Raw genomic sequence first — 16,913 nt, forward strand, 5'->3', positions numbered from 1 at the left:
TAAATATCTGAACCCCTTATTTAATAAAAACCTATCCCAGATTGAGCGGATATTTCGAAGACGACTAGCTAAAACGTAAAATAAACTTAACAAAAAGCTTTAAGCTCCTGCTGTTAATATTTGTAATTATACCTAATAACGTTAGTCTACAGTGACTGATTTTGAGATTAACTCCTCGTCCATTTCATTTAATCAAATAAAGCAGTTTTAATCAACCACCCTCTGAGAGCTCTTTGCCCGGCAACACCCCACTTGACTCTCTAAATACAAAAATATGCTACCTAAACGGCGCAACAGAGCGGCGACATCAAGCTTTTATTTTATATTAACGCGGGACCTATTCATTTGATACATCAAAAAGTTAAATAATTTCATTAAATTTCTTTATTTACTTCGCCCCAGAGCACCCCGTAATTCCGCTATCTTCAAAATAAATCTAATAAAACGCCGTTTATGAAGACTGCAATCGGGGCCTACGAACCACCTAAGGCCAGAACACATTTTGCAATATTTTGTATTTATTCAATAGGATAGTTTCACATTCTTTTCAACAAAGTTGTACAAATGATTTTTATAAAATATTCAAAATAGGAATTGTTTATGCTTATTTACTAAACTCAAATTCGTGGCACTTTACCACATGAAATGTCACTTTACTATAAGTATGGTAATGTCACTGTTAATAAAAAACAGTTTGACAAAAAATTGTTTATTTAAATATTGGAAACATTGTTATACAGGGTGTTTCAGAAAAACCTCCTATAAATTCAGGGGGTGATACTACGACAAAAAATAAGAATTTTTTGTCTCATGAACTATATGTCTATCTCCTCGAGATACAGAGCGACAAAATAAAATTTTTTAAATAGAATATTTACGAAAACTTCCAAACGCTGCGAAATATTTTTATGAAATTTGGTATTCTGAGATTTTTAAGGACAACAAATACGCTAATTACAGTTTGGAAATTTTCGTAAAAATTCTATTGAAAAAATTTTATTTTGTCGCTCTGTATCTCGAAAACAAGAGATAGACATACGACAAAAAATTCTGATTTTTTGTCGTACGGGAGGTCTTTCTGAAACACCCTGTATATATTAAAAATACAAATATTCAAATTTGAAAAGTTAATATTCCTACGACTTCCTGAAAAAACCTTAAATATTGTTATTTTAAAATGCTTTAATGTTTAAACAAATTATTCAATTATTCAATTTAAATGTTAATTTATTAATAAGAAAAAAATTGAACCTATATCTATAACTTCCCGTCAAAATAACTCCGAAAATGTTGATAATTTAGATTTTTTTTTTTTGTAAATGTTTAAACAAAATACTTAATTGCAATATTAATTTATTAAAAATTGATATTTAGTCATTCCTAATAATGTTCCATTACAAAAAATTACGAAAGATGTCGATATTTTGGATTAATTTAAATTTTTATTTATTAACAAAATGCTTATTTGTGATGTACGCAAGAAGGTACCCCATATTAAAAAAAACATCAAAATCGGTCAACAAGTTATGAGATATAACTTGCTCTACCAATTTCAAATTTTGAGCTCGTGGATTTGTAGGTTCCCCCTCCACTGACTCACAGTCATCTTGTATCGAAGTCATTATTTGGATCATTCACAGAAATATTGTTACAAAGCTATCGTCTTCAAAAATTTCACATAGAAACTTTAGCTCTTTATGTTCGAAATGGCACTTATTAGAAGTCTTAATTGTTATAAACAAAGTAGCTGTGATTAAAAAAAAAAGTGTCTAACTTTGCCACAAATTAAGTAGAGCAACTTTTTTTTTTAAATTTGTGTAAAAATGCCAGCTTTACGAATATGGAAAAATACTCTCTCTAAATATAATGGCAACAAATTTATTCTAATTGTTTATAAGACAAAAATGACAATATTTTTTGTGGTACGTTTTTGCAGTGGTAAAAACAATTTTTTTGCAATAAAATAATTTCTTCCAATAAAAGAAGTGTTTCTCTTTCATATGACACCCTCAGAATTAAAATATCTTGGTAATTTTGCATGTCAGGTTATTGCAAAAATAATGCCTCTGGGATAAACATTTAGAATTTTGCAAAAACTATTGGATGAATCGGTCTGAAATTTTAATCACATATTAAGGACTATAAAAGCCAACTATTTATGCAATATCAAAGTCGTAGGTTAACTTTTGCAAAACTTATTGTTTATTTAGTAATAATCAAATTTTGACAGTTTTTTGCAAATTGTTAATTATTAAAAAACCTCACCTGATGGTGTGCGGGTTTTGCACATATTATACTAAAATTCACCCAAGTTTTATGAAAAACTTTACAGATCCTAGGCTATTCAACGGGCACCACCATATCATTTATTTTCCTCATATCCGTAGACTATATGGGTCATTTTGATGTTTTAAAGAGGCATGTAGTTTTTTATATTGTGATATATCCATATTTTCATATTTCCGTTTATTTGTATAGTACTTTTCAAAATATGTAGACTATAAACTGGATGCCTAAAATAACGAAAGACATTGTATGAAAAACACCAAAATACATGTAAAAAATAGTTTACCTTCTCAAAAAAATATGCTAGCGTTACACTTTCATCAGTTTTTAGTGAGTTTTTTGTCAAATATTTCTAAATTGTTCTCAGTAGCAAGACTCATTTTTGTAATTAATATGTAACTTAGAATCAATTCGACTCACAAAAATGAAACTTAACTGTTATTCTGTATATAAACAAAGCCGTGTCAGATTACTAGGTTACGGAAATCTTACACAAGTACCTACTATAATTTTTTTTAAATTTCTAAATTTGTAATGTATTTATGTCTATCACTATTTGCTTATAATTACCTACTAACACAAAATGCGAAAAAATAGTATAAACAAATCTCGTAAGAAAAGCAGTTTTACCAAACTCGTATAACTTTTAAGTCACTTGCTCGCTGCGCTCGCTCGGACTCAAAAGCTTTATTCGTTTAGTTTGGTTTTCTAATCTTGTTGTTAAATATACTATTAATTGAGCTCAATTTTGAATATTTATTGTAAATCTGGTAAATAAAATGTCTCATTTTGATTCTTAGTATCATTTATGGCGACAAATACGCTTAAATTCAGGTCATGTACACACACTCGCATACAAGAGTCGACGTTCGATCATGTGCCATGGTAGCTCCGCCAATTCTCGGGGACTGCTCTTCGGCATGGATTCTGACAACTGGCCTCTCCGAATTTGGGCGATCCATGCTTGCTAACTTACCCTGACTCAGCATCTGACTATTTTAGATTTATCTAAGGCAACTCAGTTTGATGTCTAAGCTTGAATTTCGTTTACATTCCTAATATTTTTGCTGAAAAATTCTAAACTGCGATGAAAAAACAAGCGCAAAAGCGCGTTTCGCGATTGTCGTCGGCACTCGGTCTATCCACAGCATCGGGCTCTTCTACTGCTGCTTGGGGTGTTTGCACCAAACCCGAAACAGACTGAAATTCACAGCTCCTTCCAAACGATTCCGGCCTGACACCCTCCTCGTAGGCCCCAGACAACAAGAAGGTAGAGGACGTGTCAGTGAAACTTAATAAAATCACAGTGTGCTTAGGGCGGATGAATAGAAGTAACCCTAGTAACCTGATACTCGAACAATCGACAGTCAGTCAAGGGTGGCTTGATTTTACAATCCCCAATTAGTAGGCGTACGTTGGACGATTAGGACCGATGCCATGTGAGTAATCTGGGGATAATATTATTATTCGCGCGGTATGTCTGGTGACTGTATCGGGCAAATAAGGTCCTTTATTACTTAATTATCTGCCCATTTCATGCAAAAACACAATTAAGAAGGACGCTATTATCACCCATTTATTTTTGTAGGGCCTAGAGTGGAGAGGTTGCCACGTATGGATAAATATTTTGCGAAAATAGGGAGTATTTAACAATTATTGGTTATTGTCCGTTCACAAAGACTTCGAAAACGGCAAAATTCGATTAAGAATGTAGTTAGGCTGAAATTAATGTACAGCGTAGATTTTCTGGCAACACTTTTGTATTGTGAATTAATTTATTAACATCCACAGTAGATATACAGGGTGTTGCAAATGTCGTTCAGAGAATTCTAGAGCAGATTCTACATCCAAAAATTCGAAAAAATTCCTATAAACGTATGAATTAATTAATTAATTAATTAATTAATTACACCCCCATTTCGTTTTCGAAATGGGGGGTGTAAAAAAAATTAAAAAAATATGTTTTTTTTATTGATAATTTCCATTGTGTTCTACAAATTTTTACAAATAGTTATTTCTCCATAGTGACAGCGCTTGTTATTTTTTAGTGACAGCCACCAACTGTTTATTTTAGTAGGTAATAGTTTCATAGATACATTAGCATGATTTTTAAAAATCTTCAATAGCTCGAAAGCCGCTCGCTAAATGACAATTGTGTGAGGGGGTCTTTTTGCTCTAAAATAAATGACGTTCCTAAAAATAAAGTAAAAACCAATAGAAAAACCAGTGGCGTAGATTTTCTGGTCAAAAATCAATAAGTCGATCAGTCGATTATACCAAATTATAACCTACGTATCATAAATGTATTTACCCTAATTTAAACGATTTCCAACGAAAAATTTAGAAATTGTAAATTGAAAAACATATTTTTCAATTTTTTACACTCTCTTTTTCAAAAACGAAGCATATTTGCGGACTTACGTGTATAGAAATTTTTTCGTATTTTTGAATGTCTGCTCTAGGATTCTCTGAACAACATTTTGCAACACCCGTATACAGGCTGTTTCAAATTCGCTTCTCACTACAGGGATCTAGAAAACGGTATGAGATACCAAGTAGTTTAAATGGGGGCAAAGTTGCGTAATCAGGGGACCAACATTATGCCTCTAAAAAATCAAGGCTAACATGCTTAGTTTTCGAAATATTTGAAAAAAAACGAAATTTTGAAAATCCGTTTTTGTTTCATTTCAGCCTTGTTTGAGGTGATATTGAAAAAAGAAGAACACTTTCTCGTGGCCACTTTTTGCCGTCGATGGCATAATCAACATTTATATGTAACGTTTCGTCTCTCCAGGACCACCATCAACTTCATTTTTCTAAATACGATCCTAGAAATTTTATTACATTTTTTTGCAAGCCTTCATGATTCCCAATACTGTACTGCCTCAGCCCGAACCAGATTCAGACGTTTTGTCTCGAAAAATTCATCTTCACTGTATTCGTTCCAAATTTATCTAAACTTTTTATTTAGATTTCTCTGTTTATTAAATTATCGTACAGTGTAAGTATCGTTAGACCCTGTGAAATCCAACTATTACCACCACGCATTAAAATAAAACATTAATAGAGTTTTATTCCCGTGTCCTTAGTTATTTCTAGGCTTCTCGAGTGCTCAAAATTCAAACAAATTTCTATTTTTTTTTCAGTATATTATGAATATCCTGAAAAAAAATACATCTGACATGCTCTTTCACAATTGCGGTTACAGATATAATAAATTCCGATAATATTACGCTGATCTTCATTTTCAACCTTTGCCAAAACGAAAATGTTTTTGAACATTTACTGAAATTTTTTAAAGAATAATATTCAGTTGGCGTTTTGGTTGTTCATATGCATTTTTAAGAACTAATTTGTCATAATAAAATTAAAATTGTAATAATGTTTTAATTTTGACGCAACAACTTATTGAGTTATGTATGACCAAGTGATGGTAATAGTTAATAATAATAAATGTTTTATTGTAACGCGTGGTGGTAATAGTTTAAATAACTAGATGGATTTCACAGGGTCTAACGACACTTACAGTGTACGATAATTCAATAAACAAAGAAATCTAAATAAAAAATTTAGATAAATTTGGAACGAATACACTGAAGATGAATTTTTCGAGACAAAACGTCTGAATCTGGTTCGGGCTGAGGCAGTACAGTATTGGGGGTCATGAAGGCTTGCAAAAAATGTAATAAAATTTCTAGGGTCGTATTTAAAAAAATGAAGTTGATGATGGTCCTGGAGAGACGAAACGTTACATATAAAAATTGATTATGCCATTCGATAGAGGGCAAAAAGTGGCCATGAGAAAGTGTTCTTCTTTTTTCAATATCACCTCAAACAAGGCTGAAATGAAACAAAAGAGGATTTCCAGGATGTTAGCCTTGATTTTTTAGAGGCATAATGTTGGTCCCTTGATTATGCAATTTTGCCCCCATTTAAGCTAGTTCGTATCTCTTACCGTTTTCGAGATACCTGTAGTGAGAAGCGAATTTGTTAACAGCCTGTATACATTTTTAGTTTCAATCCGTTTAGCAAAATTTGGAAACAAAACCTACGACATTCTTGAATAAATTGACAATAACCGCAATATGCGTGACACAAAAACTATTTTCTTTTAGAAATATGTATGTACAAAATATATTATTATGAAAATCAAAAAGTCATTGGTATAGTAATTTTCTAATTTTCTGAGGAATGATAACCCCTAGAAAAATTAAAACAAAGATTTTTTTTATTTTGATGGTTACATTATATTTAAAATCATATGTTAAAAAATCTTATATTTTTTACATAAGACAAATAATTATTTTCTATTTATTAAAGCATGTCGTAGGGTTGCATTTTACATTGTAAAAAAATAAAAACTCAAACGGCTTGTTTTTCGATTATAACTGAAGATATTTTTTTTGTTGAAAATACCACTCAAAATTATGTATAATTTAAAAGATACTATACTAAAAATTCTAGAATTTCGACGTTACTGAGTATTTTTAAAAAAAATCTATAAGTTCATTTGATTTGCGATGGCATTTAAAAAAAAAGCTAAAATTACCACACAGCTGAATGTTCAGAAAATTATTCTAAAAGCAATCATTTCACCAAAAAAAAATGATAGGAATTTTTAGTATTAGTGTTAAAATTATTTTCGGATTATTGATCTGTCGCAAGCGTATTTAAAAAAAAATGTACCTACTTCGAAAATAACTCGTTTTACAAATAAAATTGAACTGAATTCCTTTGAAATTCACCTGCAAATCAAGTGAACTTATTTAGCTTGCAAAATTCTCAGTAGCGTCAAAATTCTAGGTTCTTAATTTCAGTGATGCGCGATATATTCCCCACTGGCTAAAATAATTGTATATAAATTGAATGTTATTAAGTTAAGTCGGTAGCCGAAGTTTCATTAATCTACGTTAAATACAGGGTGTTAGAAATTTGACTGCCTTATTTTAACAGACTATAGAATACATTAAAATAAACAAAAAAAACTTGGGTCCTAAACTCAACCATTTCCGAGAAAACAAGTATCAAAACATTCAACTTCATGTATAGCAATACGACAACGGCGCGCCGGTTTATTAACACGAGGTACTAAGGTGCCCAGCAACCACCAATACGCAATTCAATTGGTATCTGGATCAGGGAACAATTAGGAAGAAAAGTAACGCATTATTTGAATTGTGCGCCATTTTCATTCCGAAGAGTTGGCAGCATTGTACAGAGTTACATGTTGTAGCAAACACGTTGCGGTTAGAGAAAATGGACTGCTATACGACGGAGAGCGAGTGAAGATTGTGAAAATTCATTACAAGTGCGGAGAGTGTGTAGCTGAGACTGTATGCAAATTACGTAGAAGCAACGCCGCGAATGAAAGAGGTACTATTAAAAGATTAGCTACTAAATCTGAACCAATATGTTCGGTTGTAGACAATAAAAAACAGGCCAACGGATAATGAAAATAAAACTGTGATCCTAATTACACAACAATACGATCCCTCAATGGGAGCCGAAGACGGCTCATAATGAGGAACTTCCGCCGCGTTACTTGTATTAGCACCTTTATCTTTTGTTTTGCGTTCTTTGTGCGCCGAGGGCCTCTGAGGGTGCTCGGGACGATAAGGTCGAGATGCGGGGATGTCGGAAGCACGGCCCTTCATATAAGTGACATCTTTTAGTTTTTACTTGCAAATTGCGTGGGGGGCAGAAGAGGAGCGCCGTTTTTTAAGTCGCCCCTCGTCGTTGCACCACTCGAAAGCGCCTTATTAGGGCCAAATAGGGTAAAGGTGGGGTGGTACGCTAATTGATTTTTAAACTGTGCGGAACCGAAGGCCCAGATGATAGACAACGAAAACGGATATTAGAGCGAGTGTGAAATGAATAATTAGTGAATTTTTATTTTTTTATTTCAGTTTCATGTTAAATACTCAAAAGTTTTTGCGCAGGTCCAGAGGAAAGAAAAATAATTGTAGAAGTATAAGTTAACACAAAAAAGTAATAAGACAGCATATGCATAGGTTAAAATAATATTTTTCCACGATCGACATTAAAGGCGTAGTTTTAGTGACAACTGTCAGGCACATTTACTGCCTATGTCTTGAAATCATTTTTACTGCCGCTAAATTAAAAATTAAAATTTGTTCTTTAACGAAAGTAATTTTATTTATTGTATTTGGCCCAACGGGTCTCAGTTTTCGGGAAAATTCAAACAACAGGTAAAAATTCACAAAATAACTTTTGTCGATCATAAATGACGTTCTTTGTGAATTTTGACATGTTTTTTGAATTTTCCCGAAAACTCGTTGGGTCAAATCTGAAGGCAGATTTGGATTCAGCGGATGGGTCTGAATACCAGATCCGATACTTTTTTTTGTGGGGCTGCGATTAAATATTTTTTAATTTTTCTTTTACATTCTTTTTTGTTTAAATTTCTTACATGTGTAGGTAATATAGTAAAAAAAACCATTTTCCTGTTTTCTTATGTTTAAAAAATGTAGTATTTCTGTGATTTAACTTTCTGATATTACAAGAATTGGCCCTTAGAGATTCACTTTGAGATCGTTTGTGTGTGTGTATGTGAGTGTGTGTGTGTGATCTTGAAACGATCTTAAAACGATATCTAAGTGAATTGCAAGAACCTCTAAGGGCCAAGCGAAACCCATATTCGGATTCAACGATCACAAAAACTTGTACATGTTTCTTTAGCGATTTTTCTGATCATTTATTCCTGGTTTGACTTTGAAATGGCCTCTAGGTCACCTTGCAGAGTCATGCGACACCCATATTCGGATTCAGCGACCCCAAAAACCCTAATATGCCTCATCTAGTCTGGTAATACTATTTATATGAAATGTTGGTCAGACTCACTGAGTCATCCCTACTAGAAGACCCACTTTGAGGCCCAATATCTCGGAAACTATGCATAACTGGTCTTTGGGGCCATTGTGACTTTTGATCAGAATGCTAAAAACTATAACTCTGCAAAATTTTAGCCAATTCGACAAGGATTGATTTTGTGCGGGCCCTTTCGATTTATTAACATGAATTCGTGGGAAGTAGATCTATCTTAACTAATTTTGTTAATGTTATTGATTTTACTATAATTACATTTGTGAACAGGTTTATGTGAACAGATCTGTGAAAAACCCTCGAAATTGTTCTGAAGTACCTCAGGGTCCAGTTCTCAGCCCGCTACTATTCAATATATTCGTATATTTATATATTTTTATACAATTTTTGTTGTATTTATCTTTGTGTAACTAGTTTTTTGGGCAGTTGTATATTAAAGTAAACAAATAAAAGTAAATTAAATAAATTGTAAAATAAACATCCTGTACAAAGAATTTATGTGTAAAATGTGTTGTTCAGGAGGATTATTAGATGTAAAAGTATTTCATTATTTTTCATTATACCAGTGTGTTATTTCCTGTTAAAAGGAATTCTTGTTAAGTAATGAAGGACCAAACATTTTTAAGAATATGAAAAAAATCGTGAAAAACTTGACTGTTTGACGTAGCCAATTGTGATACAAAGGACCAGAGGTACAATAATAAGAATAAATAAAAATATAAATAAAATAAGTTTTTTTAATGTAAAACTTAACACAGCAGCCTACGAATAATAATGTGCCACACCTCTCCCGCACATATCACCTACTTCCGGGTTAATCCTTGCGATTAGAATGCTTGTTATTATGAGCATCGCCCTTACACCCTCTATATAAAAAGGCCTATAACAAATTTTATGGTAATCTTTATTTTATCAATAATTTTTTATACATATAAAATTCAATATACAGAAATATAATAATACTACAATGCTCGCTGGATTTTTTCCTTAAACCTATTAAGAATAAAAAAACAGAGAAAGCCCTTTGAACTATAGGGGTTGATAAAACAGACACCTGCGTGTTTTTCAGAAGTTTATACTTTAATACAATATCTAAACTACAATAATAAAATTGTGCTCTTAGAATAAAAATTTACTTAAATATCCAAAAAAACTAAAAAAAAAATACGTTCAAATTTTACACGTTGCTTGTAATCGGTCTAATACGGCCTTACCAAAGTTTCACAGAAATATAAATAGTACGTTCTTCTAAAAATCTTCGTGTGGAGTTTTATCGTAGAATCTTCTGGAATAAGCTGCTGGAGATTTGTCGCAGGGGTTGCAAAATCCGAACCACCGTTTTTGATAAGCAAAGGCTAGGAAGAGGAGCATTGGAATCGCTATTAGAACACCTGGAAGAAGACATTACTTACATAGTTAAAAAAACCTTCCAACACTTAAGATCATCTCTTTTGATGACCAGCAATATTTAGAGCGAAACAAGTCGGTGGAAAATCATCATATGTATAATATGAATTGTTATAAGAACATTTACAGATACTGTCGTGTCCAATTTGTAACATTCCTTGTCCACCTGGCCACAAAACTGAGGATGTCCATTACAAAAAGACGAAGAATATAGAAGCAGCAATCATCTCATATTTCGTTGTAGTATCAAAAACATTTAAGATTCTTCAAGATAATTCAAAGATGGTTAAAAGTTCAACCAAAAAAATTTCTCGTAAATAGCATCCCCAAGTTTCTAGACAAGTGGTGTGTTGTAAAGTAAAACCATGTGACAAAAAAGTCACAAACAATTTCTATGACTCTCTTGTAATAGCATTAGTAAAGAAATTAAACCCTTTTGGTGTCAGAACAAAATGAAGTTACCAAAGGTCTAAAAAATAAATAAATAAATTTACCTGCTAAGATGCCTACTAGCATCATGGCATCGTTCTCAGGCCTTGCACCATACATGTCCAAACACCTCATGTGGCTTTTTTTCTCGTACAATTCGTAAAATGAAAACCTCTCCATCTCAATGGGAGCTGCACATCTGCAACGGTAAACAACGTTTTCACATGTAACAAGCAAACCAATGAATGACACAACTATGACTTACTGAACCTGTTTCGCGCTCTCTTCATCAATTTTCAGATATATGGGTACCAAATCCTCAATCAACCACTGATTTTCACACTCGCAAGTCCACGGATTTGCCCTGATGTCCAGGTGTGTCAAACCGTCCCATCTAGCTATGATATCGCTGTCCAGATAGGCGAGCTTGTTGTTATTGATGTGAAGCTAAACAAAATATAATATTTAGACACTTTGTGTTTCAGTTTGTGTGAGATTGATTGATTATTATTGAGAAGATACTCTTTTAAATTTGATATACCTTTTTGATGGGTGGCCAAATGGCTCCTCCCGTGTGGTTCCTGATCATAGCCATTGCTAAGGGATCTATGTGGGATAAAGCGATGTTGTCACTCATGTGTAATTCCTCCAAATTGATCAGGCCACTTAGGGAATGTTTCTTCAAGTGACTCAAGTATTGGTTCCGGCAAAGATGCAACACTTTCACTGTCGGCATTTCAGGAAAACCACTGAAACGATAAGACAATGAAAAAAATAGTTTTTCCTGTGTAGGTCATATACCCACTTCTCCTCGGTCAAATTATCAAAGTTGGTGTTGTTCAGGTATAGAGAGGTCAGTTTGTGGACTTGCTGTAGAGTGGCGGGTAGTTTGCTGATGGGGTTTCCTGACAAATCTAGCACTTCGAGGAACTTGGGGGTGTGAAGCATATTGTCTGGAAGGGTGGTGATTTCGGTATATTGAAGATACAACTCCTAGAACAGAAACCATTATTAATTTACATGAAAGATGAAAGGCAACACAAAAATTGTTCCACTCATCAAAGATCAAAGCACTAAAACAATTTCTGCTGGAAAAAATGCATTACCTTCAAGTAAGCTAAACTGTCGATAGCCGCCAAGGTGTGTTGATCTATGGTTACTATAGGATTATAACTCAAATCCAAAATTTCTATGTCGGTTGTGTGCTCGAAGATGTCTTGATTTAAAGTGTGTAGTTTGTTATGGTCCAGCCGCAACTCCTTCAAACTTCTAAGGGGCAGCAGTCTGGTCTCCTGATAGACGCCCTACAAAAAAAATAATACCATTTTTAAGACTTATTCGTAGAGAAAATGTTATCTTCGCAAATAAACAGTTTCTTCAATATCTTTTAATTTGATGTTGATGAAATTCTTAACAATAATTTATGGATAATAATTATAAACGTAAATATTGAAAAGACAACAATACAGACAGTACAAGTTGACACAGCTATTTTCTTGTACCCTAAATTAAAAAACAAATCAACTGTTTACCTTGAAGGCATCGGGATGCAGGATCTCCAAATCATTGTAGCTCAGGATCAACGTGTTCATGTTCTGCAAGTTCTGGAAGACGCTATCCGCTATCTTATTGATGTCATTGTTGGCCAGGTTCAGGTACGTTAGGTTCGACTGCGGGAAGATATAGGTCAGGTCGCCGAACTGGTTGTTTTGGAAGTTGATGGACGCGTATGCGTAGGACTCGTTCGTTCCATTGATTTTCCAGTAGTAGTCATCGAAAATGTTGTAAATGATGTTCGTGGTGCAAGTCACGTCTGCTTGCTCGTCGTCGTTAGTGAAGTGACACTTGCAGATCTTACAGAAGGGTAGCTTGTCGGAGTCCGCCAAAGTGGATCCTACAAGGGCAGCTGCTAGGAAAATTAGTATCTTCATTCTGGAAAATGTAAAGAGAAGGCTTTTATTATTAGGTCTGGTTAGCAATGTTATAGTAAGAATGGTATGTATAAGCTTATTTTTTATTTAAAACATAGAGGTCAGCTACATTTCGCAATTTTCGTACAAAATATTGTCGGAATAATGAATTAACTTCATCAACTGTGAAGAGATTAATTGAAAAATTCAGGGAGACAGGAACAATCAGGGAACTTTTAAGTTTTTTTGTTTCATGGTTAAATGTGCAAAAAGTGTGCAAACATTAGAGCTACTTTCCTTATAAGTTTAACAAACTTTATTCCCACCAAATTATTATTAAAGCGGTTTTGTCAATATTTTTTGTTTACTATAACAACAAATCAAATTAGCTATAATATATTTACCCATGTAGTTGCTTATGATCGTGTACTAATTCATGTTTGTAACTTAAAGCTGTTTATTCTTCTTCTTTTTCTAGGTATATTATCAATGTCATTTCACTTCTAATATTAATTCGTAAGTTTTCTCCTCTCTTCCAATAATTTTGTTGACCTTCTTTCTTTATATTTTAGTTCGTATTTACATTACCCACTAACTTCTAGGTTTTTGACACGGCTATAGTTTAACAAAGTACCTAGTATGATAACACATTTTTTATGTAGATAATGACTAATGACTCAGTATCGACTTAGTATATCTTGCGATAAGCCAGTCAAGTTTTATTATACCTACCATAAACATATTACCGTTAGAAAACGCAAAATTTAGGTTAACATTCAAATTGATAGATTGGATTTACTTAAGTTCTATAAAATTTGGTGCTACGTATTGGTAAAAGTGCCTGCTTTTAATTAAAAGAGGAATACATTCCTAAATAACAACATATGACGCATCCTTTCTGCGAAATTTGTTTCTTAAAGCTTATGCCGTAAGATAGTAAAGTTAATGAACCATAATCACATAGTGTGTGTATCAGCCAAATGGAATAAATTCAATAAATAAATGGGGACGTATTCGAAAAAACGCTCGGACTCGTCGATTGCGCATTTTTTTCAACAAAATCTTTTTATACAGGGTCTGTCATGTAACAGTGGCCAATACCAACTTTCTTATTTTAAATGCTACGCCCTATTATATATTATTCAATTTTTGGATTCTTCAGAAAATTCTAGACATATTTCATGTACAATGTCCTATAGCTATATTCAACTGTTTCGGAAATATTAAGTGATTTCAGATTTATTGTAAAAATTAACATTAAAAAAAGAAAATTATTTATTTGATTACAGAAATTCGCTACAAGCTACAATACACTCAATGCTTATTTCCCATTTAGCTCTTGATAATGAGAAAGTAAGCAAAAACCATTTCAGCGTTCCTTTTTACTGATATGAAATAAAAGAAAACTATAAATAGTCTTGTTTACTTTTGTTTAAAACGCCTGGCCTTAGCAACGTGTTGTCTGCCTGAATGAAAGTAGTTGTCAGTGTTACAGTCGTTTGAATTTCGTTAACTGCATATCAGAAAAATGGTTCATTTAACAAAAATGCACAAAATAACAGTTCTACAGATGATTGGTTATGGACATAACACAAGGACACAAATTAAAGTTGCTCACTTATTTCATGAAAAATTTACAAATTTGCCGCCTATATCTCAAAAGACAATTAGTAGCTTAGACATGTAAGGCAGATAAAAAAGCAGCTGACAATGCAATAAGTGATGATACCAAATTGGATATTATGCTTGAGTTTGAGGAAAACCCACATACTTCTAGTCGAAAAGCATCCCCATGTTCGATTCCCCATTCATCGATCACTCGAATATTAAAAGAAAATAAAATGCATCCCCATAAAATGAAACTAACTCACCTTTACACTTCACGATCTTGCTAATCAACAAAATTGTCGCTATTGGTCTGGGGAAAGTCCTCACTGGATTACAAAAGAACATACGCAATACCCTGAAAAGGTTAATGTTTGGGCAGGAATTGTTAGAAATCATATCATAAGTCCCTTTTTCATTGATGGCAATTTGAATGGCGTTAATTATTTAGCACTGCTCCAAAATATTGCCGTGCCAACTTTGACAAACTTATGTCTTGATCCAGCAAACCCACAAGTTCCAACGAATATGATATGGTTTCAGCAAGATGGAGCACCGCTCCATACCAAATCAATGTCCGACAGTACCTCAACCGAATATTTCCAAATCGGTGGATAGGGAAGTGAGGATCGATGGAGTGGCCAGCACTCCCCTGATCTGACACCATTAGACTTCTTCTTATGGGGATATGTCAAAAATATTGTATACAAAACTAAACCCCTCGACTTCCCTTTGATTAGATCGGTCACGCCTGAGATGTTGAGTAACGTTAGAAGAAATTTCTATTTAAAATTGATTGACATTTTTTTTTTTGCTTTTTTACTTTATCAATAAATAAACAGTATTACTTATTAGTTTTTGAGTGTGTTGTAGCGAATTTTTGTAATCAAATAATTTTTTCTTAATGTTAATCTTTGCAATAATTCTGAAATCACTTAATATTTCCGAAACAGTTGAAGATAGGTATAGGAGTATAGGACATAGTACACGAAATAGTCTAGAGTTTTCTGAAGAATCCAAAAATTGAATAATATACAGGGCGTTGTATTTAAAATAAGAAAGTTGGTATTGACCACTGTTACATGACACACCCTGTATAAAAAGTTTTTATAGAAAAAAATGCACAAATAAAAATACAATCAACGTGTCACAGCGTTTTCTCATTCCATTTGGCTGATTCGTCAACTGTGTTTTGAAATGTTTTTTCTTAATTTTTTAAAAATTTGTATTACTATGTAATTTATTTCTATTTCCCGTAGCTACTTGTAACTCATTGACAATAAATTTGTAATTTTTTTATGAAATAGGAAAATGTACAAAAAAACAATAAATTAATAAAAATAAGGAAATACATTTAATATCTATTAAATATGCCTATTTTTATAACTTTTGGATCAAACTGATGAGCTAAATCTAGATATTGTGGTACGACATGAGTTGTACTCAAAAGTTTTTCATTTGCAGATACAATTAAAACGTTTTAGCGAAAGGCCAAAGCCAAAAAGTGATAAATATGTGCCACACCTTGAGATATTTAATCATCACACATACGATATTCGTACCTGAATTTTTTAGTTAATAAATATTTTGATGATATCAGTCATTTAGATACGATATCTAAATTTCATTGCACAATAATATGCGTCTAACTTAACCAAGAATTATAATAAAAATAAAATAAGGGCGAAAACGTATATGAGATCATCGTTACGGCATGTCATTGGCACAAGTAGACACTGTTTTTTACCTACTTCGTAAAGCTAATTAACCTACTTAGAATTATTAACCTAAAATTGTATTTAGACATACCTGTGATGCATTGAAATCTTTGGAATCGTACTGACACTAGTACACTAGCATAGTTTTGACACAACCGCACAATTACTGACTGTATAAAAAATATAAATAGATTGACGTTATTTTCCTTCCAACAACTAATTCTGACTAACTGGGTAATCTATTTATCTTATCTTGAGCAAATATTGGGAATACGATATTTTCTCTATACATACCAGATAAAATTATTTATTACAGGTGCTACAAATGAGTGTGATCTGATACGGAGCTTGGCAAATATTTGAATTTTTTTTAAACGAAAAACAGCCATTATCCATCCACCGCGATTTTGGTGCTGCGAAAGATGATTACGTTATTTTGTCTGGTTTCGAGCAGTATCTACTTCAATTAATAATTTCAGTGATACCAACGTCTTTGTATCAATATTTGCTTAATATTTGGACTGTACAGTTTGTTTTTATTAACTGCAGCGTAATAAGGTTTGATTACATCAGTCTCATTGCTGCCAACTTAGAACAGTTGGGAACATTATATCTTTATTTTTACTTTTTCAGAATGAATGTGAAAAAATATTGTTATACGGGGTGCTTCATTAAGAATGGGACACAACTTAATGGCAGATGCCTGACCCTCACA

At 32.9% G+C, this 16,913-nt stretch overlaps 1 protein-coding gene across 3 annotated transcripts; it reads right to left on the reverse strand.

The window, feature by feature from the left end:
* Positions 1–10,014: 10,014 nt before the first annotated feature.
* Positions 10,015–16,431, reverse strand: LOC108907013 (leucine-rich repeat neuronal protein 1). 3 transcript variants are annotated; one of them, XM_018710482.1, is made up of 9 exons: positions 16,290–16,431; positions 12,498–12,897; positions 12,072–12,269; positions 11,771–11,958; positions 11,507–11,714; positions 11,231–11,412; positions 11,031–11,164; positions 10,344–10,520; positions 10,015–10,282 (listed from the first exon to the last, which is right to left on the reverse strand). In XM_018710482.1, the coding sequence occupies exons 1-8, from the start codon at positions 16,298–16,300 to the stop codon at positions 10,378–10,380; spliced, it is 1,464 nt and encodes a 487-aa protein (XP_018565998.1). In that variant the 5' UTR covers positions 16,301–16,431; the 3' UTR covers positions 10,015–10,282; positions 10,344–10,377. The 3 variants fall into 3 exon arrangements, with proteins under 3 accessions (XP_018565998.1, XP_018565997.1, XP_018565999.1); XM_018710481.1 differs by having other exon boundaries at positions 10,015–10,520; XM_018710483.2 differs by lacking the exon at positions 16,290–16,431 and adding an exon at positions 13,280–13,409 and having other exon boundaries at positions 10,015–10,520.
* Positions 16,432–16,913: the final 482 nt, after the last annotated feature.

The sequence above is a fragment of the Anoplophora glabripennis genome, unplaced genomic scaffold (assembly GCF_000390285.2).
Source record: "Anoplophora glabripennis isolate ALB-LARVAE unplaced genomic scaffold, Agla_2.0 scaffold317, whole genome shotgun sequence".
Classification (NCBI taxonomy): Eukaryota; Metazoa; Arthropoda; class Insecta; order Coleoptera; family Cerambycidae; genus Anoplophora; species Anoplophora glabripennis.